Source organism: Takifugu flavidus, chromosome 19 (genome assembly GCF_003711565.1).
Source record: "Takifugu flavidus isolate HTHZ2018 chromosome 19, ASM371156v2, whole genome shotgun sequence".
In the NCBI taxonomy this organism is placed as follows: domain Eukaryota; kingdom Metazoa; phylum Chordata; class Actinopteri; order Tetraodontiformes; family Tetraodontidae; genus Takifugu; species Takifugu flavidus.
The window spans coordinates 2,816,377-2,844,335 of NC_079538.1; the positions used below are offsets into that span (position 1 = coordinate 2,816,377).

At 50.8% G+C, this 27,959-nt stretch overlaps 2 protein-coding genes across 8 annotated transcripts in view; one reads left to right on the plus strand and one right to left on the minus strand.

Annotated features, from left to right (window-relative positions):
• myo6a (myosin VIa) overlaps positions 1-12,996 on the plus strand; it is a 26,497-nt gene extending 13,501 nt beyond the window's left edge. The window contains exons 13-36 of one of the 7 annotated variants that reach the window (XM_057016093.1): positions 144-301; positions 534-625; positions 992-1,064; positions 1,745-1,872; positions 2,001-2,096; positions 2,171-2,341; positions 2,812-2,850; positions 3,516-3,609; positions 3,738-3,868; positions 3,947-4,024; positions 4,121-4,250; positions 4,391-4,481; positions 5,088-5,238; positions 5,506-5,714; positions 5,890-5,968; positions 6,075-6,235; positions 6,445-6,483; positions 7,513-7,548; positions 8,119-8,157; positions 8,704-8,807; positions 9,346-9,477; positions 10,144-10,170; positions 10,987-11,202; positions 11,277-12,996. In XM_057016093.1, coding sequence (XP_056872073.1) covers positions 144-301; positions 534-625; positions 992-1,064; positions 1,745-1,872; positions 2,001-2,096; positions 2,171-2,341; positions 2,812-2,850; positions 3,516-3,609; positions 3,738-3,868; positions 3,947-4,024; positions 4,121-4,250; positions 4,391-4,481; positions 5,088-5,238; positions 5,506-5,714; positions 5,890-5,968; positions 6,075-6,235; positions 6,445-6,483; positions 7,513-7,548; positions 8,119-8,157; positions 8,704-8,807; positions 9,346-9,477; positions 10,144-10,170; positions 10,987-11,202; positions 11,277-11,476 — 2,674 coding nt within the window. In that variant the 3' untranslated portion in view covers positions 11,477-12,996. The remainder of the gene's footprint in view (positions 1-143; positions 302-533; positions 626-991; positions 1,065-1,744; positions 1,873-2,000; positions 2,097-2,170; positions 2,342-2,811; positions 2,851-3,515; positions 3,610-3,737; positions 3,869-3,946; positions 4,025-4,120; positions 4,251-4,390; positions 4,482-5,087; positions 5,239-5,505; positions 5,715-5,889; positions 5,969-6,074; positions 6,236-6,444; positions 6,484-7,512; positions 7,549-8,118; positions 8,158-8,703; positions 8,808-9,345; positions 9,478-10,143; positions 10,171-10,986; positions 11,203-11,276) is intronic. The other 6 variants (XM_057016094.1, XM_057016096.1, XM_057016095.1 and 3 more) reach the window with 6 other exon arrangements.
• On the minus strand, positions 12,304-27,934 carry LOC130516536 (interphotoreceptor matrix proteoglycan 2-like). Its single transcript, XM_057017647.1, has 18 exons — positions 27,511-27,934; positions 26,638-26,838; positions 25,921-26,255; positions 25,289-25,389; positions 24,050-24,105; positions 23,865-23,968; positions 23,597-23,746; positions 22,881-22,939; positions 22,741-22,761; positions 21,522-21,715; positions 21,359-21,414; positions 19,935-21,209; positions 17,321-19,250; positions 16,652-17,229; positions 15,657-15,876; positions 14,802-15,009; positions 13,885-13,967; positions 12,304-13,806 (listed from the first exon to the last, which is right to left on the minus strand). Exons 1-17 carry the CDS (start codon positions 27,572-27,574, stop codon positions 13,928-13,930), a joined length of 5,592 nt encoding a protein of 1,863 aa, XP_056873627.1. The 5' UTR covers positions 27,575-27,934; the 3' UTR covers positions 12,304-13,806; positions 13,885-13,927.
• Positions 27,935-27,959: the final 25 nt, after the last annotated feature.

The window sequence follows — 27,959 nt, forward strand, 5'->3', positions numbered from 1 at the left end:
TTTTGTTTGTAACACAAAATCTGCTGGAGGCAAATTGGTCACAGAACGGCAGGAGTTCTGACGGGTGTGTTTCCACTCCAGAGTTTTCCATCCTGGTGCTAACATGACTCAGCTAAAGCTAAATGCTTGTGTGTCTTCGCCAGAGTTCCTCTGAAAGTGGAGCAGGCCAACAACGCTCGTGACGCGCTGGCCAAGGCCGTGTACAGCCGTCTGTTCGACCACGTGGTGACCAGAGTTAACCAGTGCTTTCCTTTCGACTCCTCTGCCAACTTCATCGGCGTCCTGGACATTGCTGGATTCGGTTGGTATCAAACCTGGGTCACGGTCAAGTCATGTGACTGGATGTTAGCTGCTACATAGAGAACTTTAGCAGCTAAGCTAGCAGCTAGCAGCTGTCTGTGATGTTTTGGTAAAAGAAGAAGAGCAGATTTATGATATATGAGCTTCACCTGTGGAAACTATCCCCATATAAGATTTTAAAGGCTACATCTTGTGCTGTGGAAGGTTCTACCCGTGTTCTGTGTGCTCTGCAGAATACTTTGAACACAACAGCTTTGAGCAGTTCTGCATCAACTACTGCAACGAGAAGCTTCAGCAGTTCTTCAACGAGCGGATCCTGAAGGAGGTGAGAGTCAAAGGAGGCGCCTGATGGAAGCACTCTCCCTCTGGAGTGTGACGCCTTCAGGTTTCTCCTCTTTAAACGGAAACGATGGTTTCGTCAGAAAAGGTTGGAAGTCGTCCTTTTTTTAAATCGGCAGCCGTCGTGTTAATTAAAGACGTCTCATGTGAAACCACGACACCCCTCGACCTTCAGGGGGGCTGAAACTGCCACATGCAGCATCAGAGTGTCTGAATCCTTTAGCTTCAGACTTGAGGGATCTGAAACAGCCTCCAGGCGGAACCGTGGCTTCCTTCTCTGATCTCATCAGCTTCAGCTTTTTCATCAGATCCTTCAAGGTTCTCCTTTTAAAATGCTTCATTTGCATTCCAGGAGCAGGAGCTGTACCAGCGGGAGGGGCTGGGGGTCAACGAGGTCCACTACGTGGACAACCAGGACTGCATAGGTACGGCCCTGAAACCACATGACTTTGACCTCTGACCTCTGCTCCTGCAGACGTTTGTCGTCTTTCTTTCTGTTTCAGTTGGTTTAAAATGGCATCAAACGGTCCGATTTTTCGGACTTTTTGTTTATCTTTGTTTATCTTCTGAGGCCTTTAGCGCCTGTCTCCTCTGGGCTGAACTAAACCTCTTGTTGAGGTATTGGCGAGGTTTAGGAGCCACGAGCATCAGCATGCTGCTCATTATGCTCCCCGATGTGTTGTTGGCCTCCAGCCTTCAGGTTAGCGAGCGCGGCGCTCCAGTTTCACCCTGGAGTCTCAGCTGTTTCATCACGATGCGCTACGTGACCTTCTGTGCACGCTGGAACGCGTCTTGATAAACACGGAGAGACGAGAGGTGAAGAGGCTAATTATGCTCTTTGCAGATGACATCGATAATGGATGTTTGGCTGCAGCAGAGCCGGAGTCAAACAAATGCCGCCTTTCCAAATATGGGTTCGCTTCCTGTTGCGCAACTTCTCTTTGTTCCCCATCGAACCGCAGAAGATTAAAATCACAGAAGATCAGAGCCGCGGATCCGTGTTAGCCTGCTCCCACCCTCTTAGCCTCCTGAGCAGATGCAGGAGAGGCTGAGCTGGAATCAGCAGCGCTGACGTGACCTTCTGCTGCCACGGTTCTGTTTGCAGACCTGGTGGAGGCCAAACTGGTTGGCATCCTGGACATACTGGACGAAGAGAACCGTCTACCTCAGCCCAGCGACCAGCACTTCACTGACACTGTCCACAACAAACACAAGAACCACTTCCGCCTCACGGTGAGTCTGGCAAAACGTTGTGGTTATGGGCTCTAATCCCGTCCTCCAATGATGACGACGTCCACATCAAAGAGGATCTAAACCTGTATGTGTGTGTGTGTGTGTGTGTGTGTGTGTGTGTGTTTCAGGTGCCCAGGAAGTCCAAGCTGACCGTCCACAGGAACGTGAGGGACGATGAAGGTTTCATCATCAGACACTTTGCAGGAGCAGTGTGTTATGAGACGGTGCGTCCAGATGTGGTGAGCCAACATCTGGGGGAAACGTCCGACTTAATGAATCCCCACCTTGAACTCTTCAGACCAAATTTGTGGAGAAGAACAACGACGCCCTGCACATGTCGCTGGAGTCTCTGCTCAGCGAGTCCAAGGACGCCTTCATCCGAGGTCTCTTCCAGAACTCCAACAACAACAAAGACGTGAAGCAGAAGGCGGGAAAACTCAGCTTCATCAGCGTCGGCAACAAGTTTAAGGTAAAAACCCACGAAGAAGAGCCGCTTTGATCCCGTGGAAACGAAGGAACGGCAGCACTGGTGTACAGGCGTGTGTCCGTTGCCATGGCGATACTGTTCACACGCTATTCCGCCTTTGAATCAAATCCTCAAAGTCTGATCTGGACTGTACTGGGTCACCTGACCGGCTCCTTCACTTCCTGCTGCTCCTCAGTCCCACAGGTCAGAATCAGAACCAGTCTGAGCTTCTGCCGGACCAACCTTGATTCCTCCTCAGTCATCTTCTCTTAGTTGACGCTGAAACCCCCTCACCATCTGTTTACGTCCATCCTGTAAAGATGAGGATGAACTGGACACCAGAGGAAAGATCAGTCCTGCAGGACCTGAGCCTGGAGAAGGAAACGTCTGATTAGACAGATTCAACGCGCTGCTGCTCGTCTGTCAGCTTCTAACCTTTGTCTGGACGTTCATCTCCTCCTTTTCTCCTGCAGATGCAGCTCAACATCCTCCTGGAGAAGCTGCGCAGCACGGTGGGACTTCTTCTCTGGTTCTTCACTCATTTACTGGGATGTTCTGGAAACATCAACACTGTGCTCATGCTCCCTCCTCTCCTCCTCTCCTCTCCTCTCCTCTCCTCTCCTCTCCTCTCCTCTCCTCTCCTCTCCCCTCCTCTCCTCTCCTCTCCTCTCCCTCCTCTCCTCTCCTCTCCTCTCCTCTCCTCTCCTCTCCTCTCCTCTCCTCTCCTCTCCCTCCCCTCCTCTCCCTCCTCTCCTCTCCTCTCCTCTCCCCTCCCCTCCTCTCTCCTCTCCTCTCCCCTCCTCACTTCTCCTCTCCTCTCCTCTCCTCTCCTCTCGCTCTCCTCTCCTCTCTCCTCTCCTCTCCTCTCCTCTCCTCTCTCCTCTCCTCTCCTCTCCTCTCCTCTCCTCTCCTCTCCGCTCCTCTCCTCTCCTCTCCTCTTCCTCTCCTCTCCTCTCCTCTCCCCTCCTCCTCTCCTCCTCTCCTCTCTCCTCTCCTCTCCTCTCCCTCCTCTCCTCTCCGCTCCTCTCCTCTCCTCTCCTCCTCTCCTCTCTCCTCTCCTCTCCCTCTCTCCTCTCCTCCCTCTCCTCTCCTCTCTCTCTCCTCTCCTCTCCTCTCCTCTCCTCTCCTCCTCCTCTCCTCTCCCTCCTCTCCTCTCCTTCCTCCTTCACTCCTTCAGGGCTCCAGCTTCATCCGCTGCATCAAGCCCAACCTGAAGATGGTCAGCCACCAGTTTGAAGGAGCTCAGATTCTGTCCCAACTTCAGTGTTCTGGTCAGTCAGAGCGGTGACATCACTTCCTGTCTGCCCTCATCATCAGACAGTGAACTCCAGTGTTGGTTCTTTGCTCCTGGGATTTTAAAGCCAATCTGGTGGGTGAAGCTCCGTCTCTTCCCCTGCAGGTATGGTGTCGGTGCTGGACCTGATGCAGGGCGGCTTCCCGTCCAGGGCGCCGTTCCACGAGCTCTACAACATGTATCAGAAGTACATGCCCCCCAAGCTGACCCGCCTGGACCCCCGCCTCTTCTGCAAGGTCAGCCCTGCCTGATGGACGAGCTCCTGGCCTCCGTCTCCATCTTCTTCACGCGTCTCCTGCTCGTTTGTGTTCCAGGCTCTGTTCAAAGCTTTGGGCCTGAACGAGAACGACTACAAGTTTGGACTCACCAGAGTGTTTTTCAGACCCGGAAAGGTGAGATTTGACTTTAACCTGCCGGAAAACACCCATTAAATATCGATCGGGGCGATCTTTGATAGATAATCTGCCTGTATCCGTCTGGCCGTTCAGTTTGCAGAGTTTGACCAGATTATGAAATCGGACCCGGACCACCTGGCGGAGCTGGTGAAGAAGGTGAACAAGTGGCTGATCCACAGCCGATGGAAGAAGGTCCAGTGGTGCTCGCTGTCTGTCATCAAACGTAAGGAACCGTATCAGCAGAGTAGATAAAAGGAGGGAAACGTGAACACGCCACTGTCTCACCACATGAGAGGGGACGGCACCTCCACCAGCCTCACTCACCTCCTCCTTCTCCTCCTTCTCCTCCTTCTCCTCCTGCAGTGAAGAACAAGATCCTGTACCGGGCCGGCGCCTGCATCATGATCCAGAAGACGGTGAGGATGTGGCTCTGCAGGAAGAAGCACAAACCTCGGTGGGTGTGGCCACAGAAGCACAAATAATCACAACACATGTAATAATGTGAGACTGTAAACAGATTACAGATGTGAAGCTTAATCAGATGACTTTGAAACTGGACGTCCAGTTTCGTCGCTGCCGTGGTTGAAAATGTTTAGCCGCTTCTCTGCATGTGGGGTTAAAATCTCTGAAGCTTCATCATTCAGAGAAAGGATCGTTAAACCATCGTTTTAATTCTCTTTTGATCATTTGATTATCTTTAAAATCAGGCTTGTTCCGCCGTTGGCCTGCAGGGGGTGCAGTTCCTCCTGCAGAGTTTGGTGAATTTAAAGGTTAAAAAATGTCTTGAGCAGATCAAATTAATTTTCCATATCAAGGTCGGGTGCGTATCTCCTCTCCCATCTGAGTAAATCAACAATGATGCCTTCAGGAGCTTCGGTTGATCTCGCCACCCTGACCTTGTATGTTCCTCGGGTCCGTTCTCAGTCTCTCTGGACTAGAGTAACGTGCGTGGGATTATTCTCAGATTAGCCTCATGTGATGAACTCTGACCCCTCTCTGTTACGCACGAGGGTTGTTTTTCTAAACGCCGGTCCGCGTTCTGGCGCTCTTGTTTCTTCAGTATCGACGGGATGGTGAAGGTGAGGAAGCTGAAGAAGAGGATGGACCGTTTCAACGAGGTGGTGGCCGGCCTGAAGGAGGGCAAACAAGAGATGAGTCAGCAGGTCCAGGCTCTGGACGCCGCCGTCGACTCGCTGGTGGTCAAAATAAAGGTGCGTGTTTCAGGCGAGGAGTGAGACCTCCTGTCGGGGAGCTGTGACAGATCCACCAAAGACAAAGATTTTACCATGTTTCGTATAGTTGGTGAATCATCCAGACTCATGATCATTAATCTGGACGACAGCTTCTTTAATCTGCAGCCTGATGTCGTCCTCCTAGTCCAGGTTCCGTCCTGAGCCTCCTCTTTTTGTTCTGTTCCAACAAACTGTGCATAAAGCTGATGTTACGCTAGCGTCGCTAACGGTTGCTCCTGTGTCCAGGGCACCCACATGGGACGCCTCGACATCGACCACGAGTTCCAGGCGCTGGTGGTGCGCTCGGAGCAGCTGCTGACCGCCATGCAGAACAAAAAGAAGGAGGAGGAGGAGCGCGAGCGTCTGCGGCGCATCCAGGAGGAGATGGAGCGGGAGAGGAGGAGGAGGGAGGAGGAGGAGCAGCGGCGCAGGCAGGAGGAGGAGGAGCGTCGGCTGTGAGTGGCAGAGCTCGGTTTAACTTTGCTAAACCAGACCGGAACTCCCATCTCGGAATCGCCGCCGCCGTTACCATAGCAACGGAGTTCAGCGTGTCGGTCCAGCAGCAGGGCCGTCCACCTCGGCCTGGTCCTCCTCGGGGTTTCTCCCTGACCAGGTTTGCTCTTCTTTCAGGAAAGCAGAGATGGAGATAAAGAGGAAGCAGGAAGAGGAGGCGAGGAAGAAGAGAGAGGAGGAAGAGAGGAAGATTCAGGTGAGGGACGGACACGCCCCCTTCGCCGGGAGCCGCGTGTGTTCTGGTGAGACCTGAGCCAGATGTTTGAGGGTCGGGGCTAACGTTAGCGGGCGTGTCGGGGCAGGAGGAGATGGAGCTGCAGCTGCAGATGGAGCGGGAGGAGGAGGCGGCCCGGCAGGCGGTGCTGGAGCAGGAGAGGCGGGACCGGGAGCTGGCGCTGCGTATCGCCCAGAGCGAGGCCGAGCTCATCCCCGAGGAGACCACCACCGATTTTGGCCTGCGCAGGTACAAACGGCTTCTGGTTGCCCGTCGCTCTTAACCTTTGACCTTTGGCTTTAATGCTAGATAATCAAGTCAAAGAGCAGTAAACCGTGTTTCACACTTCCTGTCAGTTTCTCGCCAGACGCTGACTCCGCCCTCTGGGGACGCGGAGGAAGCCCACGTCCTCGCGTCTTTAACCAATTTTTCTTCTTCTTTGTTTTTCTTCCTCTCAGCAACGGCTCGTCGGTACCATCGTCCCCTGAGAGAGCAGCGTAAGACTCGAAGATTTAATCATGTCGTTCCTTCCCACGATCCCCTCTTGACCTTTGACCTTCGACACCAAAGCTGCCCCGCATGCTCAATCAATTTGCCAGCACCTTCCTTCTGTAAACACTAACAGGCGCTAACAAACTAATTATCAGTGACCTGGAACGTATTTTCATCCTGAGTGACACCAGTTTTGACCTGATTTACCGATGGACGTTCATATTTATCAAACGTTTGACAGCAACATATAGTGAAACCGCAAAAGGTTCAGTCCCAGGGTAGTTCCTGGTTTAGTCCCAGGGTAGTTCCTGTGGTTCACATTAGGTTACACCTGCCTTAATCTCAGGGTGGTTCCTGGTTCAGACCCAGGGTAGTTCCTGGTTTAGTCCCAGGGTCGTTCCTGTGGTTCACATTAGGTTACAACTGCCTTAATCTCAGGGTGGTTCCTGGTTCAGTCCCAGGGTAGTTCCTGGTTTAGTCCCAGGGTGGTTCCTGTGGTTCATGTTAGGTTCTAACTGCCTTAATCCCAGGGTAGTTCCTGGTTTAGTCCCAGGGTAGGTACTGGTTTAGTCCCAGGGTAGTTCCTGGTTTAGTCCCAGGGTAGTTCCTGTGGTTCACGTTAGGTTGTCCCTGTGTTAGATTTTTCTTGGTAGTTCCTCAGGTTACTCCACAGGAAATTCCAGGGTCATTTCATGTGAAAGTAGCTTCAGTGCTTTACCTGAATAATATGTTTTCTTGTGCTGTTGCCTAGCAACTGTAAAAGGACCTTGATATAAAAGGCTTGTTTTTGAACAATCTGACCGATGAGTCTGACAGGAAGTCAGTTTGCCATCGTCTGATGTCGTCCGTTGGGTTCGGAAGCCTGAGCAAACGCCTTTAATCTGCTGCCGCTCGGCAGTTTGATGGATTCTTTGCTCTGATCTGAGGTCAGAGGGGTGAACGGAGGGGCCGGCGGCGGGGGGGGGGTCAGCTCTGCTCCCCCTCCTGGTTGGTTGGTTCTCCAGCCTTTGTAATCCTGTATTCTCTCTCCGCAGCACCGCGGGAGCAGCAACATTCCAGAACCTGAGCATGTAGGTGTTCTGAAACAGCGCACATGTCACACTTATATTTAGACGGTGAATCACATGCACTCCAGCGCACGGCAGCGACCCCATGAGCTCGCTGGGGAGCGGCGGGGGGGCGGGGGGGGGGCTCGTGCCTCCTCCGCTCGTCTCTCCGACGCGGCTGGAGCTAACACGCTAACGGCGCTGGAAACGGAACGTCGTAGCCTCGTCCAGCGCTCTAAACATGTCCTCACTTCCTGTCCTCACATTTTACCTACGTTACTTTACTTCATTAAATGTAAAAGTAAAGTATTAAATGTAAAAGGACAGAACCTTTAGGGATGCCGTAAAGATTCGTCACTAACGCATACAAACGGAGTTCACTTCCTGTGATGCTAATTTAGCCTCCGTCTGTGGTAGGAAGTGATGTCATGGAGTCACATGACACCACAGATTCTGGCTGCAAAAACAAGAAAGCTGCGTTCACGTCGACACAAACTAAAAGTTGTAAAACTTTATGAAGAAATCGTCTTTAATTATGTTATTATGCCCAAACAAGTGAGACTAATGTGTGAAAACCCGGCGTCCTGTTTTCAGGGAGGAAATGGCGAAGGAAATGACCGAACTGCTGGCTCGGTGGGTAAAGTCGTGCTCGCGGTGACCATCAGTCACCTCAGTGTTTTGATTTAAGGTGAAGAACAAATCATCCAAATGTCAAATTCCCTGCTGATTGAGATGAAACGCTCGGCTCGGCGCTCCACGCCGTCGTCCTGGCAACCGAAGCGCGATGTCATGATGACATCACCGGCCTGTAGCTCTGCCGTCCTCGCTGTCTAACAGCTAACCTGACTCCCCTCTTCTTCCTCACTTTTACCTTCCACTCCTGCAGCGAAGGTCGCTGTTTATGGGATGGAGCTCTGGTGGGCGGGGCTTACTTTGAACTTACTGCTTTCAGCTTTGATGTGGCTTTTTGATTGGCTCAGTACTGTATACATCTGGTTTGTTGTTCTCCTCGTTCTAGTAAGCCCCGCCCATCTACTTCCTGCTTGGTTCTACTTCCTCCTGTGCATCAGATCAGTCTGACGTAGCATAAGAGATCAAAGCCCTGTGGGAATCCCATAATTCTTTGTGCCTGTCTTTGTGGCTCACGTTCTCTGTGCTTTGGTGTCCTTCCTGTCTCAGAGGTCCGCAGGTTCAAGCCTCCAAAGCGGCCGCCGGCGCCAGGAAGTACGAGCTGAGCAAGTGGAAGTACGCCGAGCTGCGGGACGCCATCAACACGTCCTGCGGTGAGTGTCTGAGTCCGGCGGGACTGGCGCCGCGCCGTCCTGACGGGTCAGCGTGGGAGAACCCAAAACGCCGTTTCCGTGCCGCAGCTGCGCTTTCTCAAACGTCCCCAGAATGAAATCACAATTCCAGGCGTCCTTTGGTTCCTCCTGTTCCGCTTTTCCACATTTTCGGATTGTTGATGTTCTGTGAAGGACACGTCTGTCTCCTGGAGGCTCCCGCTGATGCGACAGGCAGGGGGCGGCGGCCCGCCGGGCCCATCCCGCCGCTCCGCGGCTGCTCTGCTGCTGCTCTGCTGCTGGCGTGCAGCTCCGTCAGACGGAGGCTGAATACTGATGCCGTCACGTCTCCTCGTGCTGCCGCTGCAGCACGGACGCCACGCCTCCAGCCCCGCCCCTCCCCGCGGCTCTCTGGCGCCCCAGTTCACCGCCACCATAATCATAATTGAAAACCTCTCAATTGTTTCCATCCGGAGAAAAGGTCCGGCTAGGTTCGGAACGTCGGGCTGGTCCTAATGCTGTGGCTGCTGTGTGTCCGCAGACATCGAGCTGTTGGCCGCCTGCAGGGAGGAGTTCCACCGCCGCCTCAAGGTGTACCACGCCTGGAAGTCAAGGAACAAGAAGAGGAACACGGAGGCGGAGCAGCGGGCGCCCAAATCCGTCACCGACTACGGTAGTGTGGAGAACCTTCTGATCCCGCTCCGTCACGCGCGCCAGCGTTTCTGTGGCGGAGCTCTGCGGTGCATTCAGGGTCACCCGCAACTTGTCGGGTCATTGTCAGTCCGTTCGTGCGAAAACCAAGTGTCCCAGTTGTCATGACAACAGAGACCTCTCGTTCTGTGCCACGAGCGCAGCTCAACTCTGATCAGCTCTCAGATGAGAGTCGCAGTTTTGTTTTCCCACAGCCCTGAACTCATCACATCATCTGGATCAACCACACGTTTGACCTTCAGTGGTGAGAATTCCCACCCCCAGTGAAGGCGTCGTGAGGAGTTCAGGGTCTGCTGGACACCAATTAAACCATGTTGTTGTTTTTTTTTTTTTTACAAACTCAGGCAGCTGTCGAATAAGTAAAAGCAGAAAATTATTTCAAATTGGGAAAATTTCAGGTGCGGCCAGGAGTCGCCAGCTAAGACGAAGAGGGAGGGGCTAAGACACGATCCACCCTGGATTTGTGACCTTTTCTCGGTTTGATGACCCGATCACGTCTGTACAGACTCTGTCTATAAACGATGTCACTGTCTCAGTAACACCGGGACAGCTCTCTGTGATGTCATCCTGTGATCTCTGCTGCTGTTGCATCACTTCCTGCAGTGTAACCTGGCATGTTTACTTTCAGATCGTGCGCCCTCCGTCCAAACAGCATGTAAGTGCTTCCTGTGTGTAAACAGCACTAACCGCAGCTCCGCCCCCTGCTGTGCCTCCACTAACCCCAGCCCCTGAAACCCCGCCCCCCTGACATGTAGCCGTCTGCTCCGGGGGTCACTGTTGTAGCTGCTTAGTCCCCCCCTTCCCTGCAGTGGAAGCTTGGTCTCCACGGCAACCTGCCTGTTGGTTTGAAGCACCTTGGTGCTCGGCTGCTGGTGGTTGTTCTGTTTCTGATGTTGGTGGTGACGCCGGCCCCCGAAGCATCTCAGGACGGGTTCGAAGTGCAGCAGCAAAGGTTGATGGGAAAAATGGTGCTTTGTTTTTTCTTCCCTTTATGACGGCTGTTGGCTGGTGTAGCGTCTTCTGGCGGTTTAAGGGGAGACGTGGTGAGACATTCGGGTCCTGGCATGTGGTGATGGGTCCAGTCTGTTAGTTACAGTCGTTTGTGTTGACACTCATTGACGCTACGGAGCCTCATGTTACGACGATGTCGCCACCATTGAATCGCATCTAAAATGAGTAGATTATTTACGTAGATAAACAATTAAAGGTTAATTACGTGGGTAGATCTTAGATGTTTTTGTGTCGCAGCAGGTTTTCATGCATGTCGTAAAGGGGCTTCCTCCCTGTTTTCCACCTGCGTATGAACGACCTTTAACGCTCCGACCAAATGAGCCGCTTCTACTGTATTTATTCAATTCAGTGTTCACGCTCAGGCTGGTCAAACCTTCCCCAGGCTGCATGGAAACGTGGCTGCTGACGCCTGATTGGCCCGTGGCGAGCGGCCTCATGCTCTTTGTTTTCCGTCACACAGCTCAGCAGAACCCGGCTCCGCCCATCCCGGCCCGGCAGTACGAGGTGGCCATGAACCGGCAACAGCGATACTTCCGCATTCCGTTTATCCGCCCGGGCGAGCAGTATAACCTCCAGAACAAGAAGAAGGGCTGGTGGTACGCCCACTTCGACGGGCCCTGGATCGCCCGGCAGATGGAGCTGCACCCTGACAAACACCCGGTGCTGCTGGTGGCAGGTCAGCGCCGCCATCTTGGCCAGATCCTCCGTTTGTCTGTCCTGCAGTAATCCGCAGCCTCTCCGCTCTCACAGGGAAGGACGACATGGAGATGTGCGAGCTGAGCCTGGAGGAGACGGGACTGTCCAGGAAGAGGGGGGCCGAGATCCTCCCCCGCCAGTTCGAGGAAATCTGGGAGCGCTGCGGCGGGGTGCAGTACCTCCGCAGCGCCATCGAGAGCCGGCAGGCGCGGCCGACCTACGCCACCGCCATGTTGCAGAGCATGTTCAAATGACGGCGCCAAAGGGCGGCAAAGGGACCAACGCAGCAGCGAGCCGACACAGATGGCGCCGGCGTGCCGGCTCCACTCCTGACTGGCGGTCGGCGAGTTTTCCCAACTGTCCTTTTGTCTTTCTTCTGGCCTCTTTTTGTTTTTCGCCGGCTGTCGGTTCCTCCGTGGCGGCGAGCGAGAGGAAGGACTCAGTAAACCCTATGCAGAGTAATCCTCCAAAATGATGAAATCTGCTTCTTCTTCTTCTTCTTCTCCGGAATCTTGTTGACTAATGATCTAAACGTCGAGGCCTTAATTCTCCTCACAGGGTTTGAGCACCATCCTTGGGTTTGAAGCTGCAGCCTCCACAACAACCGTTCTCCTCCTTCGTTCCCGCGTCTGGACGCCGCCGATGGCGTCTCCGTGGCAGCAGCTCACTCGCTCGCTGGGAAAACCCTGACTTGACTCCTGTTTACAGCATCTTCCCGCTTGCTTCCCGCTCGTTAAGGCTGAAACCGTCTGCGTTGCCTTTTCCACCCGTCTTTCCCATGGAATTTAACTTAATTTGCTCCGTGTAATAATTCCATTTTCCTGCCATGAAATTCGACCAAACTTTGCTCTCAGCACGTTGTGTTTCTTTAATTTAATACGTTTAAACAGATTTATGCAAGAGAAAAACCACCTCTGATCTTCGCGCGTGTTTGCCGAAGCAGCGACTCCTGGGACCACGCTTTCGTGTACTTCAGTCCGGCACTGGCTCAGATTTTGCCGAGTCTCTGGCTCTTAACTGTGAACTGGACCCTGAACTTTACTGTCCCGCTTCCGCAGGACGAGCACAGCCGACGGGGGAATTCCGACTGGAAATTTATTTTTGAAAGAATGTTTTGTACTCCAGCGGCTTGGGTGCGTCAGGAGGAGCAATAATACACGTGCAGAGGAAAAGACAATCTGCTGCCCTGATCTCCGTTCACCTGCTGCCAAGTGTGTTTTTTTACATTGACACATTACATTAACACGCATTAGAAACAGAAACTGGCACATAAACCTCATTTCACACTCACTTACATGAAGGTTAGGCGTGTCGGAATGTGTGCGTCCTAAATCTGATGTGGGATCTTCAGAAAAAACCCACCAACAAGCGAAAGTTCTATTTCCAGTTTAGTGGGGACTCAAATGCTAAGCTAACACCTTTACAGCCCCCAGTCCATTGGGAGTAATTGCTACGCTACCGTTCCTTTTTTATGCCGAGCGGACGTTTTTCCAGTCGGATCAAACCTGAGTTTTGTAGAACCGTCGCCTAACGAATCATGCTATTGAATCTGGGACCACAAACTGAAGCTGGACGATTCTGTCCGATTCTTCAGACGATGTGTGAGAGACGCAGGCGGTCGGCAGCGGCTGTGATCTTGGCGTGTTGCCCCCCTCCCCCCCGACCATTGGTCCAACCTCTGCTGTGATCCATCTGTCTCTGTTACAATCATTCACTGCCTTCCTGATGATTTTCTAACACCGATCTAACAGACCAATAAAATGATTCCACGGTTCTCTGGCGTCCACTCTTGCTTCCAGGCTCCAGTAGAGCTGAAATGAAGGTCTGGACTTCAGCAGCATCTTTTTATCTAGTTTATCTGAACATTTGAAAGGAAAGTTCACATTACAAAGATGATGCCTGAAGGCCTTGAAGTTTGATCCAGACCTGGTTCCTCAGAGGAGCTCTGGATCAAACTGGACCTGCTTCCGTGGGCAGACTTTGGAATATTCACAGGAAGTTACAGTCAAAATAAAAGATGGTGGTGACAAGGGTTTAGCTGGAGAGTGTTTCCAAAGAATTACAGACAGGAAGTGACAGTAACCTGGACGCGTGCACGGCGTGTGCATGACCTGAGCTCTGCAGGTCGGTCCTGTACTTCCTCTCGTGGTAATCCTGTAGTTCGAGCTAATCTAACCTGAGGACAGACGCAACGTTCCCGCTACCATCACACAGATCTTTGCGGAGCTCGTGTTCTCGTGATGGAACCACGAGTTCTGTTCGCCGACGCCGTAGGTTCAAGCCTGAACTTTTGGACATCGGGAGAGTCAAGATTTCTGTTCTGGAAGGTTCGACTCCAGCTTCAGATTTTTAGCCAACTTTCCTGATTCTCCTGGGAGCAGATCCACATTTTTCCAGTAGAGAACTATTTGCTACAGCGGAGGGATACAAAGCAGTTCTGGGTGGAACATCCAGAGATTAAAAGAAGCCTAAAATGTCCGTTTCCCCCTGAAGGAGATCGTCCGAGGGAAGGTCCATCAGTCTCCTTTTGGGCTCAGCTTCACTCCTCAATTTAGTTCCTGCTGCTGAGTCCAGATGATGGAGCCTGAGGAGGAGGAGACCATCAGGATGACGGAGGCCAGCAGATGTTCTGATTCACGCGCTGGCGCCGTGCCCCTCTTACCTTTCCCAGGATCCTCCAGTGTTGTCCAGTCCCTGAAGTTGTCCTAACTGACGAGACCTGGGAGAGGGACGCCGTCCCTGGACCTGTGAGGAGAGGTGGGAGGGAGGTGTGAGATGTTCAGGAGGACCTTCAGCCCTTCGGATCTTTGAGCTACACGTGTCCCTCAAACACGTTCAGTGCGTCACCTTCATGGTTCCTCTCAGCAGGAGCTGATGAGGAACGTGCACGATCACCCAATATCTGATGATCTCATCACAAACACACAGTCTGTTGCCGCCACTCGACGATTAGTTTTAAAGCGGTAGCCATGGCAACAGCCCAACCACAACAAACCCAGACAAATAAGACGGAGAAACCCTGAGCGGGAGCACTGGGAGCAGATGGGGAACAGGCTGCAGCAGCGCCTCAGAGGTTCACTGAGGGAATCTGCTGATTAGCAAACGTTTATCTCGCAGCAGCACCACGACCACGACCACGACCACGCTTCCTGTTTGTGAGCTGTCAATCAGCCAAGTCAGATTACCTGCGCGGCATTAACCTGCTGGGTTCTGTTCAGCATCATCTTCTGTTCTGTCGCCGGCAGGCCTGGATGCAGGATTATCACACACGCACACACACACACACACACACACACACTGGAATCCGAGGCCCAGTGTTTCCACACGGACAGTAAACACCCGAACGTCTCTCCAGCCCCTCTGGTTCTCCAGAACCATTCGGTTTTTCAGTCCCTCGGGTGTAATTTTGACACCAGAACATGACTGAACTAAACTGCTCAAACCCAAAGAGCACGTGAAGAACAGAGGAACCGCTTCTGGCCTGGCCGTGTCCAGGAGGTGGGTTCTGAGAGCTGCCGCACTGACCAGTGAAAGGAGCTGTGATGTAGTTTTGGTGATTGGGGTGAGTGTTGGGCGTACCTGCAGCGGGCTCCGTGTTCAGGAACGATGTAACAGTCGCCCCCCCGGCAGTAGTCGGGCTGCAGGTCACACAGACTCTGACAGGTCAGGCCGTCCACGGACACGTACCCGGGCCTGCACACACACCGGGCCTCCTTGGTCCACCCGTTCACCACACAACGGGAAAACCTGTCGCACGCCAGGAACTTGCAGGCGTCGGCCTGATCAGCTGTGGGGGGGGAGGAGCGGACATTAGTATTCCGGGAGTGTGTGTGCGCGCCTGTGCTGTCTCCAGGAGCTGCTGAGGAGTGTTTGATTTTAATGAGATCCTCAGCTGCTGGGCTGCATTGAAATGTACGATTTAGCTCCTGGCGCGGACGCCTTCCCAGACTAAACGCCGGACGCCTCCAGGGAAATTAGCACGTTTGGACGGCGAGGCCGGCGTCCGGCGGCGCACCGGCAACCCCGCGCGGACGCGTGTGACGTCGTTCCGTCACCTTGGCGTTAAAGTGGTTCAAGCTCCTCTAATGGCGACGCGCGTGCAGCTTTTTATGGTTCCAGCGGCGCGCCGGGGCGATGATCTCAGCGTCCTGCGCGTCCTCTTTAAACAGGAAGTGGTTTCAACAGCAGCTCTTCGGCTCGTGGCAGCTCTCCTCGTCTTCATCGGCGCTCCTGCTCTCCTACCACGCTCAGAACATCCTGATGTAACCACTAACCTCTGCTCCGACTGTGAGAACGTTCCAGAACAAAGCTCTCAGCAGATGACACGCACACTCTGATCCAACAGCGGGGCTTATTATGGGATGTAGTCTTTGTGTCCCCCCCCCCCCACACACACACACACACAAACACAAACACACGCGGGTTTATTCCCACCTGGTTCGATATCTAAGGAGCGCGTGTCGATCTGGATGTGCAGGTTCTTGGAGGCGGTGGAGCAGAACTCCTCCAGGACGCAGCGGACGGCCTCCGTGACGTTGTACGGCACCATCTTGGCAAATTTGACCTTGCTGTTGACGACCACACTGCCCTGCCTGAAGTTCAGGATCTCCAAGTTCTTGAATCCCGTCAGGTTGGCCTGCAGGTATGGCAGCAGCTGCAACCAGCAGGGAGGGAACGTTCAGTCAGGAACCTCAGCTCACCACGCTTCTCCGCCGTTTTAAGAAATCTTTCAGCTAAAATTGTTTGACAAAAATCCCCGCGTGGACAGATGTGATAACGTCCGATTCATTGATGGTTATTTAAATCAACCGTGTTCAGAAGGGTTGAACAGGAGGAGAGGAATTCCTCGGCTCCAGGGTTCGGTCATTTCTGGGACACATTCAGAACATCTCTGGAGGAAAACATGAGGTGTAATCGACATGTTCTCAAGCGCTTGAGGATTCGTTTCCATGGCGACCTGCTGCACATGGACAGAAGAGCAAATATGACGCAGCTGAACAGCTCCAGGTTCTGTTCATGATTTCTCATTCAAAAGGTTCCATGTGGAACCACGCAGGTCTTAAACTACTCATGAGGATCTGCTCTGTTCCACAATATTGATGAAGAATGGAGAGATGAAGTAGAGAAATTAGGATGAACGCAGGATTGTGAACATTCCAGTCCAACCGGTTTTCCTGTTGAATTACCGGAACCTCATGTGAAGATGATGACGTCACCATACATCATCATCCTGCTGTGATGACATCAGCAGGAAAGGTAGACCAGAACACCAGTTGTCATGGAGACGTGCTTGACCGCCATCAACACAAATTATGTAACGTTCACAATCTCTCACACTCAACATTTCCACGGCTCCTTCAACCAGGGCTCCTCACATCAGCGACAGAATCAACAATAATCCCCTGATCCCTTCAGGTGTTGACACTCACCAGGTCTAAGAAGGTGTTCTCCAGGGATCTGTACTCGGAAGATGTCCTGTTGAAAAGGTCCTCAGAGAACTGCAGGTTGGTGACTCGGAGGCTGAAGAACACCACCAGCTCTCTGCCGTGGCTGGCTTTGGTCATGGTGGGAGTAGTCAGGTATGTTAGTGGAGGTGGGGCGGTCACACCAAGAGGCTCCTCCTCCACAGAGGTGAAGCCACTCCCCTGCTCCAGTAACTGGTTTTCCCATGTGGCTGCCGTGTCAGTCGGATCCACCAGCAGGTCTGCTATGCTGATACTTGAGTAACTTTCATCTCTGTTCTCAGATTCCTCCTGGTCTTCATCAGCAGGAACTGCTGTTGGTTCCTGTGTTTGCTCCCCTAAAGACTCAAAGAGTCCAGAGTCGATGCCATGTGGTGTAGATACCTCAGACACAAGACCAGACCCTGCAGGAGGAACAGGGAAGGCATCTGAATCTGGTGGCACTGTCACAGTGATGCTGCCTTCGTTAGCATCAGGTTGTTGTGTCTCTTCAGGTAGGACTTCTAGAAGGTTGAAGTCCTCTGATGAGTCCTGAGCGCTCACGCCTTTGAAGAAAACACAACATTTAGATGTTCTAACATTCCAACTCATGTTTAATTTTTCATACTCTGCTCGTCAGTACCACCTGTTTCTCACCTGTTTTTATGTCCTTCTCCACCTGTGACTCTATGCTGATGACTTCCCGTTCCGTGGTGGGATATTCCTGAAGATTCTGGCCTGCAGGATCTTCAGGTTGTTGGAAGTGTGTTGGTATGATGGGTACATGTTCTTCTGGACGTGGTCTGGAGAAATGTGGATGAAGCAGCTCGTCTTCTTCAGCATGGTCATCGGTTTGTTCTCTGAAGTGGGGCCGATCCCTGCCGTCCACAGGCCTGCGAATTTTGATTGACTCAGCCGGAGGCTGAGTGTTCTCAGGTTTTGATTCTAATCCCTCAATCGCCAATTCTGGATTTTGTTCTTTACCCACTTCATCTTCAGATGTGGACTCTGAAATGTCCAGATCTAAGGTTGTGTCTGCTGCTGCCGCTCCAGATTCTGATGTCTGCTGGGTTTCCTGAATCCCTCCAAGATCCTCTGCCACTGGAACAGTGGCCATTAATTCTTCCTCTGATTTCTGCTCTTTCTCTTTGGTTGCTTCTGGCGTGTCCAGCAAACCTTCTTTTGGAGATGTAGCTTCTTGCTCATCTTCAGGTTCAGAAACCTCGGCTGTTGTTTCTTCTGATTCATCTCTAACTTTCTCTCCACCCTTACCAACTTCTGCCTGTACTTCTAATTCTATTGTGTGATCCAAGATTTCATCTTTTGATGGACCTGAACCACCCATATCTACTTCCAAAGTTGCAAATTCTTGATCTTCTAGAACTTTCTTTGGTTCTAAAGCATCAGTTACCTCAACCCCCAGTTCCAAAACTTTGGCTTCGTCTGAGTCTGAAGGATCTTCTGGTCCTGAAACTGTGTATTCTGTTTGTGACACATCCACTCCTGGTTCTGTAAACATTTCTCCTAGTTTTGAAACCTCATCTTCTGGTTCAAAAACTTCTTGTACTGGTTCTGAATCAGCTGCTACTTTTCCCTCTGAAACGTCTGAAACATCTTCCCCTGGTACTGAAATCTCAATTACTTCTTTCTCTAGTTCTAAAACATTGTCCTCTGGTTCTGACACTTCAAATACTTCTTGTACTGGTTCTGAAACATCTTCAACTAGTTCTGAAACATCTTTCTCTGGTTCTGAAACTTCTTCCACTGGTTCTGAAACTTCTTCCTCTGGTTCTGAAACATCTTCCTCTGGTTCTGAAACTTGAATTACTTCTTCTGGTTCTAAAACATCTTCCTTTGGTTCTGAAACCTCTTGAACTGGTTCTGAAACATCTTCCACTGGTTCTGAAACATCTTCCACTAGTTCTGAAACTTCTTCCTCTGGTTCTGAAACTTCTTCCACTGGTTCTAAAACGTCATCCTCTGGTTCTGAAACTTCTTCCTCTGGTTCTGAAACATCTTCCACTGGTTCTGAAACATCTTCCACTGGTTCTGAAACTTCTTCCACTGGTTCTGAAATTTCTTCCTTTGGTTCTGAAACATCTTCCACTGGTTCTGAAACTTCTTCCACTGGTTCTGAAACATCTTCCTCTGGTTCTGAAACATCTTCCACTGGTTCTGAAACTTCTTCCACTGGTTCTGAAATTTCTTCCACTGGTTCTGAAACTTCTTCCACTGGTTCTGAAATTTCTTCCTCTGGTACTGAAACATCTTCCACTAGTTCTGAAACTTCTTCCACTGGTTCTAAAACTTCTTGCACTGGTTCTGAAACATCTTCCTCTGGTTCTGAAACGTCTTCCTCTGGTTCTGAAACTTCTTCCTCTTGTTCTGAAACTTCTTCCACTGGTTCTAAAACTTCTTCCTCTGGTTCTGAAACTTCTTCCACTGGTTCTGAAACTTCTTCCTCTGGTTCTGAAACTTCTTCCACTAGTTCTGAAACTTCTTCCTCTGGTTCTGAAACATCTTCCACTGGTTCTGAAACTTCTTCCACTGGTTCTGAAACATCTTCCTCTGGTTCTGAAACATCTTCCACTGGTTCTGAAACTTCTTCCACTGGTTCTGAAATTCTTCCTCTGGTACTGAAACATCTTCCACTGGTTCTGAAACTTCTTCCACTGGTTCTGAAACATCTTCCTCTGGTTCTGAAACATCTTCCACTGGTTCTGAAACTTCTTCCACTGGTTCTGAAATTTCTTCCACTGGTTCTGAAACTTCTTCCACTGGTTCTGAAATTTCTTCCTCTGGTACTGAAACATCTTCCACTAGTTCTGAAACTTCTTCCACTGGTTCTAAAACTTCTTGCACTGGTTCTGAAACATCTTCCTCTGGTTCTGAAACGTCTTCCTCTGGTTCTGAAACTTCTTCCTCTTGTTCTGAAACTTCTTCCACTGGTTCTAAAACTTCTTCCTCTGGTTCTGAAACTTCTTCCACTGGTTCTGAAACTTCTTCCTCTGTTCTGAAACTTCTTTCTCTGGTTCTGAAACATCTTCCACTGGTTCTGAAACATCTTCCACTGGTTCTGAAACATCTTCCTCTGGTTCTGAAACATCTTCCACTGGTTCTGAAACTTCTTCCACTGGTTCTGAAATTTCTTCCACTGGTTCTGAAACTTCTTCCACTGGTTCTGAAATTTCTTCCTCTGGTTCTGAAACTCTTCCACTGGTTCTGAAACATCTTCCACTAGTTCTGAAACTTCTTCCTCTGGTTCTGAAACATCTTTCTCTGGTTCTAAAACATCTTCCTTTGGTTCTGAAACATCTTCCTCTGGTTCTAAAACATCTTCCACTAGTTCTGAAACTTCTTCCTCTGGTTCTAAAACATCTTCCTTTGGTTCTGAAACATCTTCCTCCGGTTCTGAATCTTCTTCCACTGGTTCTGAAACATCTTCCTCTGGTTCTGAAACTTCTTCCTCTTGTTCTGAAACTTCTTCTTCTGGTTCTGAATCTTCTTCCACTGGTTCTGACACTTTGACTCTTTCTTCCCCTAGTTTTGAAACTTCTTTTACCTCCTCATCTAGTTCCAAAACTCCTGGTTGTGACACTTCTACTTCTACTGGTTCTGAAACATTTCCTTCTGGATCTGAAAGGTCTGTTTCTTCTGAAAATTGAAAAACTTCTTCTTCTGCTTCTAAATGGTCATGTTCTGGTTCTGAAAGGTCAGCTCCCTCTTCTAGTTCCAAATCTTCAGATATTTTAAGCTCAGCTTCTGTATCTTTGTCATCTTCTTCTAGGACAAATAACTCAATTTCTTCAGGTACGGGCTGCAAAACCTCCAGAAGTTCTTCATCGGCTCCAATCTCTGAATGTCCCTCTTCTTCTAGTAACTCAACTTTAGTGTCCAGTTCTGAGAAGTCATCTGTTCCCGAAATGGAAGATGGAAGGTGTCCACCAACATCTTCTGGAAGATTGTTACCTCTATCGTCTTCCACGAGCTTGGTTGTGGTCTCAGTCGGGGGCTGACCCGTCACATCTGAAGAGGTGGTGACCTCAACTCCAACATCTGACACCTCATCTGCAGCAGGAGCTGTGGTCAGAACACTTGGTGGGGTCGGAGTAACACCGGGCTTTCCGCTGTCCTCGGGAGCCAGATCTTCTGATTCTGGAAGCAGGATAATGTGAGGAACATCTGATTCCACCGGTGCTTCTACAGGAGGACCTGAGCTGAAGTCTTTTACAAGTTCACCAGTTTCGTGGTGACGGATGGTTTTAATCTCATGTGTGATAATTAGCAATTCCTGGTCCTCCTTTGATGACTCGGACTCGTCTGGCGTTGATTGATTGGTGACAACATCTGGGTTTTGGGTCTCCTCCCTCCCGTCAGTCACCAAGATCATCTCCTCATCGCCCGGTACAGAAGCTGTGGGATCCAGCAGGGTCACAAGGTCGTTCTCCTTCTCCAGGGGCGTCAGTGGAACAACTAGTCGAGTTTTTTCCAGTTGCGGCTCTTCAGTGATAACTTGAAGGTCATTGTGTGAATCGGGCTCGCTGGACTGAAGACACAGAACATTCCCAACATGTAACCAACCAGGTCCAGAAATTCTCATCTAAGTTCTTCTAATTACGGAGATTAATGGTCAGTTGCATGTTTCTTTCTACTTTAACATTTACAGGGAATATTGAAGACTGTGGACCTTCTAACCTGATCCAGTAGCTCTACTGAGGAGGTTGGTGCCAGTGTCAGGTCAAACATTGCCTCTGTTAAAGACACAATCAAATGTTCAAACCAACTGGGAATGAGCATGGGATGGATTCCATCCTTCCATGTTACTGGATCTTCTGGGAGAGGCACCTCCTCCTCCTACCTGGGTCAAAATGAAGCGTGTCCAGATCGATTGGCAGCGAGGCTTCTTCCTGCAAAGCTTTGGTCACCATCTGCTTCAGCCTGGACTCCACAGGAGGTTCGGGAAGCCCAGTGGCCGCCTCTGCACTCTCAGAGCTGCTCTTGAGTGCGTTGACCTCAAAGGTGATGGAGTAATGGACAGAGATGCCTCCAGGCCTGCGGAGGAGAATCTGGTTTAGGGTTCTGTGTGACACAAGGACAGATCCCTTGGTTCTGATGGTCTCCAGAGCTGGAGAAACCAATATGTCCGTGTCATCAGAATAAAGTGGTCTGATGGGAATTTCAATGACCTTCTGGATTCTTTGTTGTCCTCACAGGATGTTCTGTGATGTTTTGGTGTCTTCAGCAGATGGAAGCTACCTTTCCTACATCTGTCCTCCAGCATTTCCACAGCTTTTGTTCCTGCTTCTCGCACACAAATTCAACCTTTACAAACCTTTTACAACTTCTCCTTCACATCTTCGTCTGACCTCTAATCATATTTAATGTGAACAGCTTGATTTCCACCTGCCGACTTCTCCTCCAAATGGTCTCCGTAATAATTACTTGCCTCTGCTCAAAAGTTCGGAAATTCAACCGTCGATGGGAATGAAAAGGAACGACACCAGATCTGGCATCCCCACACGACCAAACTGCATAAAATTAAATCAAAATGGCCACATCAGACAGGAGACAACCATCAGACATCCCACATCTCTGCTTCAGGATTCCTTTGAGCTTCTGCTCGCAGCTTTTATGTTGTTGGACTTAATTGTGTGAATAATCTCAGAGGTTCACATGGCGGTTACACAAAAGCAGGAGGAGATTAAGGGACAAACTCCCACTGAGCGCTCGCCTTCGTGTTATTAGCTACGACAGCTAGACACCACGGGGGAGGCCAATTAACGAGGAAGGGGGGAAGGGGGGGCAGCCTAACCATGACCGCAACACAAGGGCTTCCTGTTTTGGGGCTCACCTGACTTTCCTGATAATGAGACACCTCTGACAAACATGGATGGTTCCAGACGAGCTAATCTGACCTTCTGTACCTTTGACAAAAACAAGCGCTTTCTTGTAGCTGCGGTTGTTTGCGTGATCCGATTCACTTAACTCTGAGCAGATCAGACTGTTGGTACAGTTTAAGAGTTCAAAACACAGACTAAACATCACAGGCGGGGGAAGGGGGGGGGGGCATCATTTACCCGTCAGTGTCCTGGGACTCGCTTGCATTTGGGAGAGAAAAACAAAAGAGCTGGAATTAAAACCAGTCAATCAGATTAGTCAAAAATGCTGCTATTGGACCAAGAAACGTCCCTGAGAGCGTTCCAATATGGAGGCTCACCTGATCCCCAGCACGTGGATGCTTTGGAACCCTGACAGTTTGTCGAAGGCGTGCTGCATCTGCAAAACAAGAAGCTTTTAATCACCTAATTCGTCAGACAACAGACTTGGCCGTCCCTGCACAGAGGCTAGCGTAATTACCCCTGAGCTGGTGAATAACACGGGCAGAACACCCGCGTCTCTATAAAACAGCACGTCATGAATGAGGAACCTTCATTGATAGCTATCTTTGGGACACTTAAGCACCTGGACACACTTATGACATAATGGTCTTTAGGTTGTGTCCCGCTGCGGTTCTCGTGAAACCCCACATGATCCTGCTGCTGCTTTAAGAGTCTTTCAAAGGGGAAACAACGCTGCAGGACTTATTCTGTCCCAGAGAGGAAAACACTGACAGAAACAGAGGACTGTGGGTAATCTCCCTCTCCCTGGCCCTGACCTTATGGCCATGTGCTGTAAGCTTCTTTACTATCAGGACAGACTGGGGACAGTGGACGGCAGCCACTGATCAACGTGCTGCAGCAGCAGGAAGAATCACAATATTCAGCAAAGACGGAGGAATGTTCTGATCCTTGCTGTAAAATCACCAACGCAGGTGGGAATAACCGGGGCTCAAAGATGGTTTTCCCTGGAAAAATGACTGTGTCCTCTGCTCTCCACATTTGAATGGGAGTGTTGTCAGATTAACATCCTTAAAACCCCTGTAACCAGTCTCACCTGTTCCTGCAGGTGATGAGCCAGGTCGACGTACTGAGGAGAGTCAGGATCGTCCAGCAGCTCTCTGTAACCCGGGTCCACCAGGTCAATGCTGAACTCCACCGTCTCCTCCTGTGGACTCTCAGGGACCAGGTTAGGAAGCTCCGTGTCCTCCAAAGCACACGGGAAACATTGGTCAGAACACGTCTCCGGCGGCTGGGTTTTACGCAACGGCTAACGGATGCTAACGGCAGTGCAGAAACATCTGTGTGCAAACACTCGTCAGTACCTCCTCAGGGGTTATTTGTGTGATCACGGGAATGGTGAAAGGCGTGGTGGCAGCCATTGTTTGGTCCTGGGGGGGTGTCTCTGAGGGGCTGATGGTCTGAAACTCTAGCAGAGTCACAAAGACAACAATGAGGCTGTCAGACATCAGCTGCAACCCTCAACAGCAGAAGGTCTTAGATGTTTCACCTGTCTTTTCCAGGACCTCCAGGGTCTTCTGCGTGGGTGCAGGAGTCACCGCTCGCCTGTGAGAGGACAGGTGAAAACATCAGCGACTCCAGCCTGAACAGCTCTGAACACGGTCAGAACATCTTATTTATGTTCAAAAAGCCTTTTTCTCTCCAGTTCTTTGCTTGACGATTGCTTGAACTTAAAAGCGAATCACTGCATGTTCATTCTAGTTGAGTTGAATGTGGAAGGTCACCGCCTTCACAGCTGTGGTGAAGATGGCAGCACGTCAGGAGGCCCAGCAGGGGACCACCATAAAAGCACACATGACCTGCTAATGCAGAGGAAGATTGTGTGTCCTCTAAAGACAAAATGAAGTCACCTTAATGGTCTTTGAACCTGTGTGGTAACAGGATGCTCGACTGTCTGTCACTGTCCATGTAATGCTGACAGCCGGGTCAAGAGATCAACCCGGAGATCAGAAGACGATCAATCGTTCCACAAACATGGACTAACAACAGGAATTGATGCTAAAAAATTCAGCAGGTGATGGAGGACGGTAATGGGAATATTCTCGATTCATTGAATATTCAACACCTCAGTTACTAAAGCTAATAAGAAACCGGAAGGTGCTCCAGCTCAGAATGAAGGCAGTTCTCCTCGAACACTGGGAGACATCAGCTAAGTCTTCATCAACAGCTGCTGAAGTGAAGCTTCTGAATAACTGATCATTTCTGTCGTGAAGAGTTACAGCTTTACACCATATTCATCACACACGTGTGCGTTCAGCAGAAACGTCCTTCAATTATTGAGGTCAGAACAACCAGCAGGCCGAGAAGACCTCCACACGTCTGCTGCATGTTAACGAGGTCCTAATGCTTTTTATTGGAGCGATTATGGAGCGAAGACTCGCACCGTTAGATGTCTGATGGTTTCTCAGCCAGTTAGCGTCCTCATGGCCCTCACACACCCTCACACACCCTCAGGCTGCTGTCATCTGAGGTCAGAAAATAAAGAATCCTGTCCGAAGACACCAGATACACCGCAAACCTGGTCTCACACATAATCACCATGGTAACAACTGCTGAACACATTACCTGGGCAAGGGTACAAGGTGTCAGCATAAACACACACACACATAAACACACACGTGGGTTCATGTAGCTCAGCCGTACAGAATTGAAACAGGGTAAGAGTGTGTGTGTCTGTGTGTGTGTGTGTGTGTGTGTGTGTGTGTGTGAGAGAGAGAGAGACACTCACCCGTTGGCAGACGCCCCCCCTCTCCTCTGGTTCATCCTCTGTGGACACAAAACCACCGTTAACGGCAGATGCCAAACAAACACATTTACATACCAAAAGCCCTGAGATCATCGTCATGGTGACTGATCCACAGATATGGATCAGTCTTTGGTACCACTTCTTATGTATGGCTGAACTTTACATCTTCTCCCCCTCCAGGATAATCCTGGAATCTGAAGTTAGTGTTTGCAGGAGCTGGATCTCCTTTAGCAGCCTGGTTTGTGAGTGTCACGCTGGCAGGATGAAGGAACGGGCAGACACAGGCGGGCAGACACAGGCGGGCAGACGCAGGCGGACAGACGCAGGCGGGCAGACACAAGCGGGCAGACACAAGCGGGCAGACACAGGCGGGCAGACGCAGGCGGGCAGACGCAAGCGGGCAGACGCAGGCGGGCAGACGCAGGCGGGCAGACGCAGGCGGGCAGACGCAGGCGGCCAGACGCAGGCGGGCAGACGCAGGCGGGCAGACGCAGGCGGCCAGACGCAGGCGGGCAGAAGCAGGCGAACGTCAGCCTGCTTCCTCCACAGCGGCTCAGAGTTCTGCTGCTTCATCGCGACACTTGCACCCTAACCCTTCATATTAATTCCCTTGCGGAGCGTTGAGCCTCTGTTCTGCGGATGGTGTTGTGTTGACCACAGCTCTTCCTCTTTTGGACAGGCGTAATTATGGGACCCTTGCTGCTGGTGTTCTGCTGCCTCCTCCACATAGACCCAGGATCCTTAAACTGGCACAAACCCGCTCGAGATCCGACTGTTCTTACCCTCTGGATCAGGCTGATGTGCTCCTCGGAGCTGCTGAAATTTTTGCCGAGGTCAGAGATGCAGAGTGACTCGTGCTGACACGTGTGGACCCACATCTGATACTCCGACGTTCCCGGGATTCTGTCGAAGAAGATCCTGAAGGCCTCCCAGACGGCTTCCTGGCAAACTAACACACACGCTGCAGCTTCAGTCTTTAACACACTCCTGCGACAATCTCTCCAAACACCACTGGACAAACGGCTCTGTTTGTCTTTCGCTCGGTTTTAACACTCTTCCGTGCATCATTTGTGGAGTAAAAATAAATATTGTTACAGTATCTGATGCAAATTAGTCCTTTTTTCTGCTTTTCTGCTTTAATTTTGATGGAGAAGATAAAAATCTGAAGGAAACTTTGGAGTTTTGGAGAAATCCAGAACTCAAATGTTTCCAAAAAGTATTCCATGTGGTGACGACACCCCCTCCCCCCCAACACACACACACACACACACACACACACACACACACCACCAAGCTTTCATTCTCGGTTTTCTAGGCCAGTCTTTAAGTACCTCTGAGCTGGTAGTACGCCTGGTGGTTGGCCAACACGTCGCTCACGCTCTCTTTGGGGCAGATTCTAATTCCCGAGTGAAGAAACACGGAGCGTTTGGACCGGCGAGGAGCCGGCTCGAACCCTGAGCCCTCCAGCTGCACAGAGCCGCTGGAGCCGACGTCCTCTGTCTGGGACAGCGCCACCATCCTGAGGGTGTTGTCTGAACCGGCAGGAAGTCAGTCAGTACAATAGTTTCCTGCTCATTTTCTCAAACATTAGCCTAACTACTGATGGTTGATGGCTGAGGTGGAGACGGGATGGGTCTGCATCTTCCTGTACACACAGCTGTGCACAGATTTTAATTTTGGGCCCATTTTCATGCAGATTCCACCAGGAGTTGCCAGCGTTCCCTCTGTCTCAGCAGCTCTGCTGGTTTTAATCAGGCAGGGACACCAAGTCCTGCTTCTATTATCAACATAAAGGTTTGGGAGATTTGAGACTGGAGGAAACGTCCAGCAGCGCCAGATCCCTCCAATATTTACATCCTCCCAAAATAAATCTGAAGAGAATCGTATCAGTGGTTTATGAAGAACCAGCCAAACGCTGCCATTATCCTGTTTTCCCATCCCATCATGGAGATGTTGGGACACAATTGTGGCCGCTGGTGTGAATAAGTCGGAACCCAGAAGATTTACTGCATCTCTGTGTTATCTGATGCATTTAAACAGCCTCTTTGTATCACAGACTGAACCAGTGACAAACGTGCTCGTATTAGGCTTTGCTTCGAAGTGCACCGAACTTTTATCTACATTAAAATGTAAACTTTGGTGTGTGTGTGTGTGTGTGTGCATGTGTCTGAGAGCGAGAGAGAGAGACCTCAGGCTGAACTCACCTTTAACGACAGCAGCCTGTGGGGAGAGGAGGAAGAGCAGCATCAGTCCGAGCTCCCACAGCATCGTAGAACAAGACCGCTTCAATTATTAATGCAAAAGTTTGTCCAGTGGGGTGGGGGAGATGGGAGGCAGGGTGTCCGCAGCCTCAGGTGGAGCTCATGTGCGAGTCTGCAGGTCAGAGGCTGAAGACGCGGCTGAAAGGCTCCTGAATCCCCGGGACCACAGCAGCTACCAGTGTGGCAAGAGTGACGAGGTTAAAAATGTCGGCACTGTTTCGGGAATAATCTGTTTATCTACTGCTCAGACATAATCCGTCTTTACCCCGCGGCCCTCGCTGAGGCGTCATCCTGTTAGTGGCTTTCTGGGGGCATCTGTGCACATGCTGACTGGTTGCTCAGAACAACCCCTCCCTGCCGACGGTGACACTTTACACGGACCTTTTCTTGTC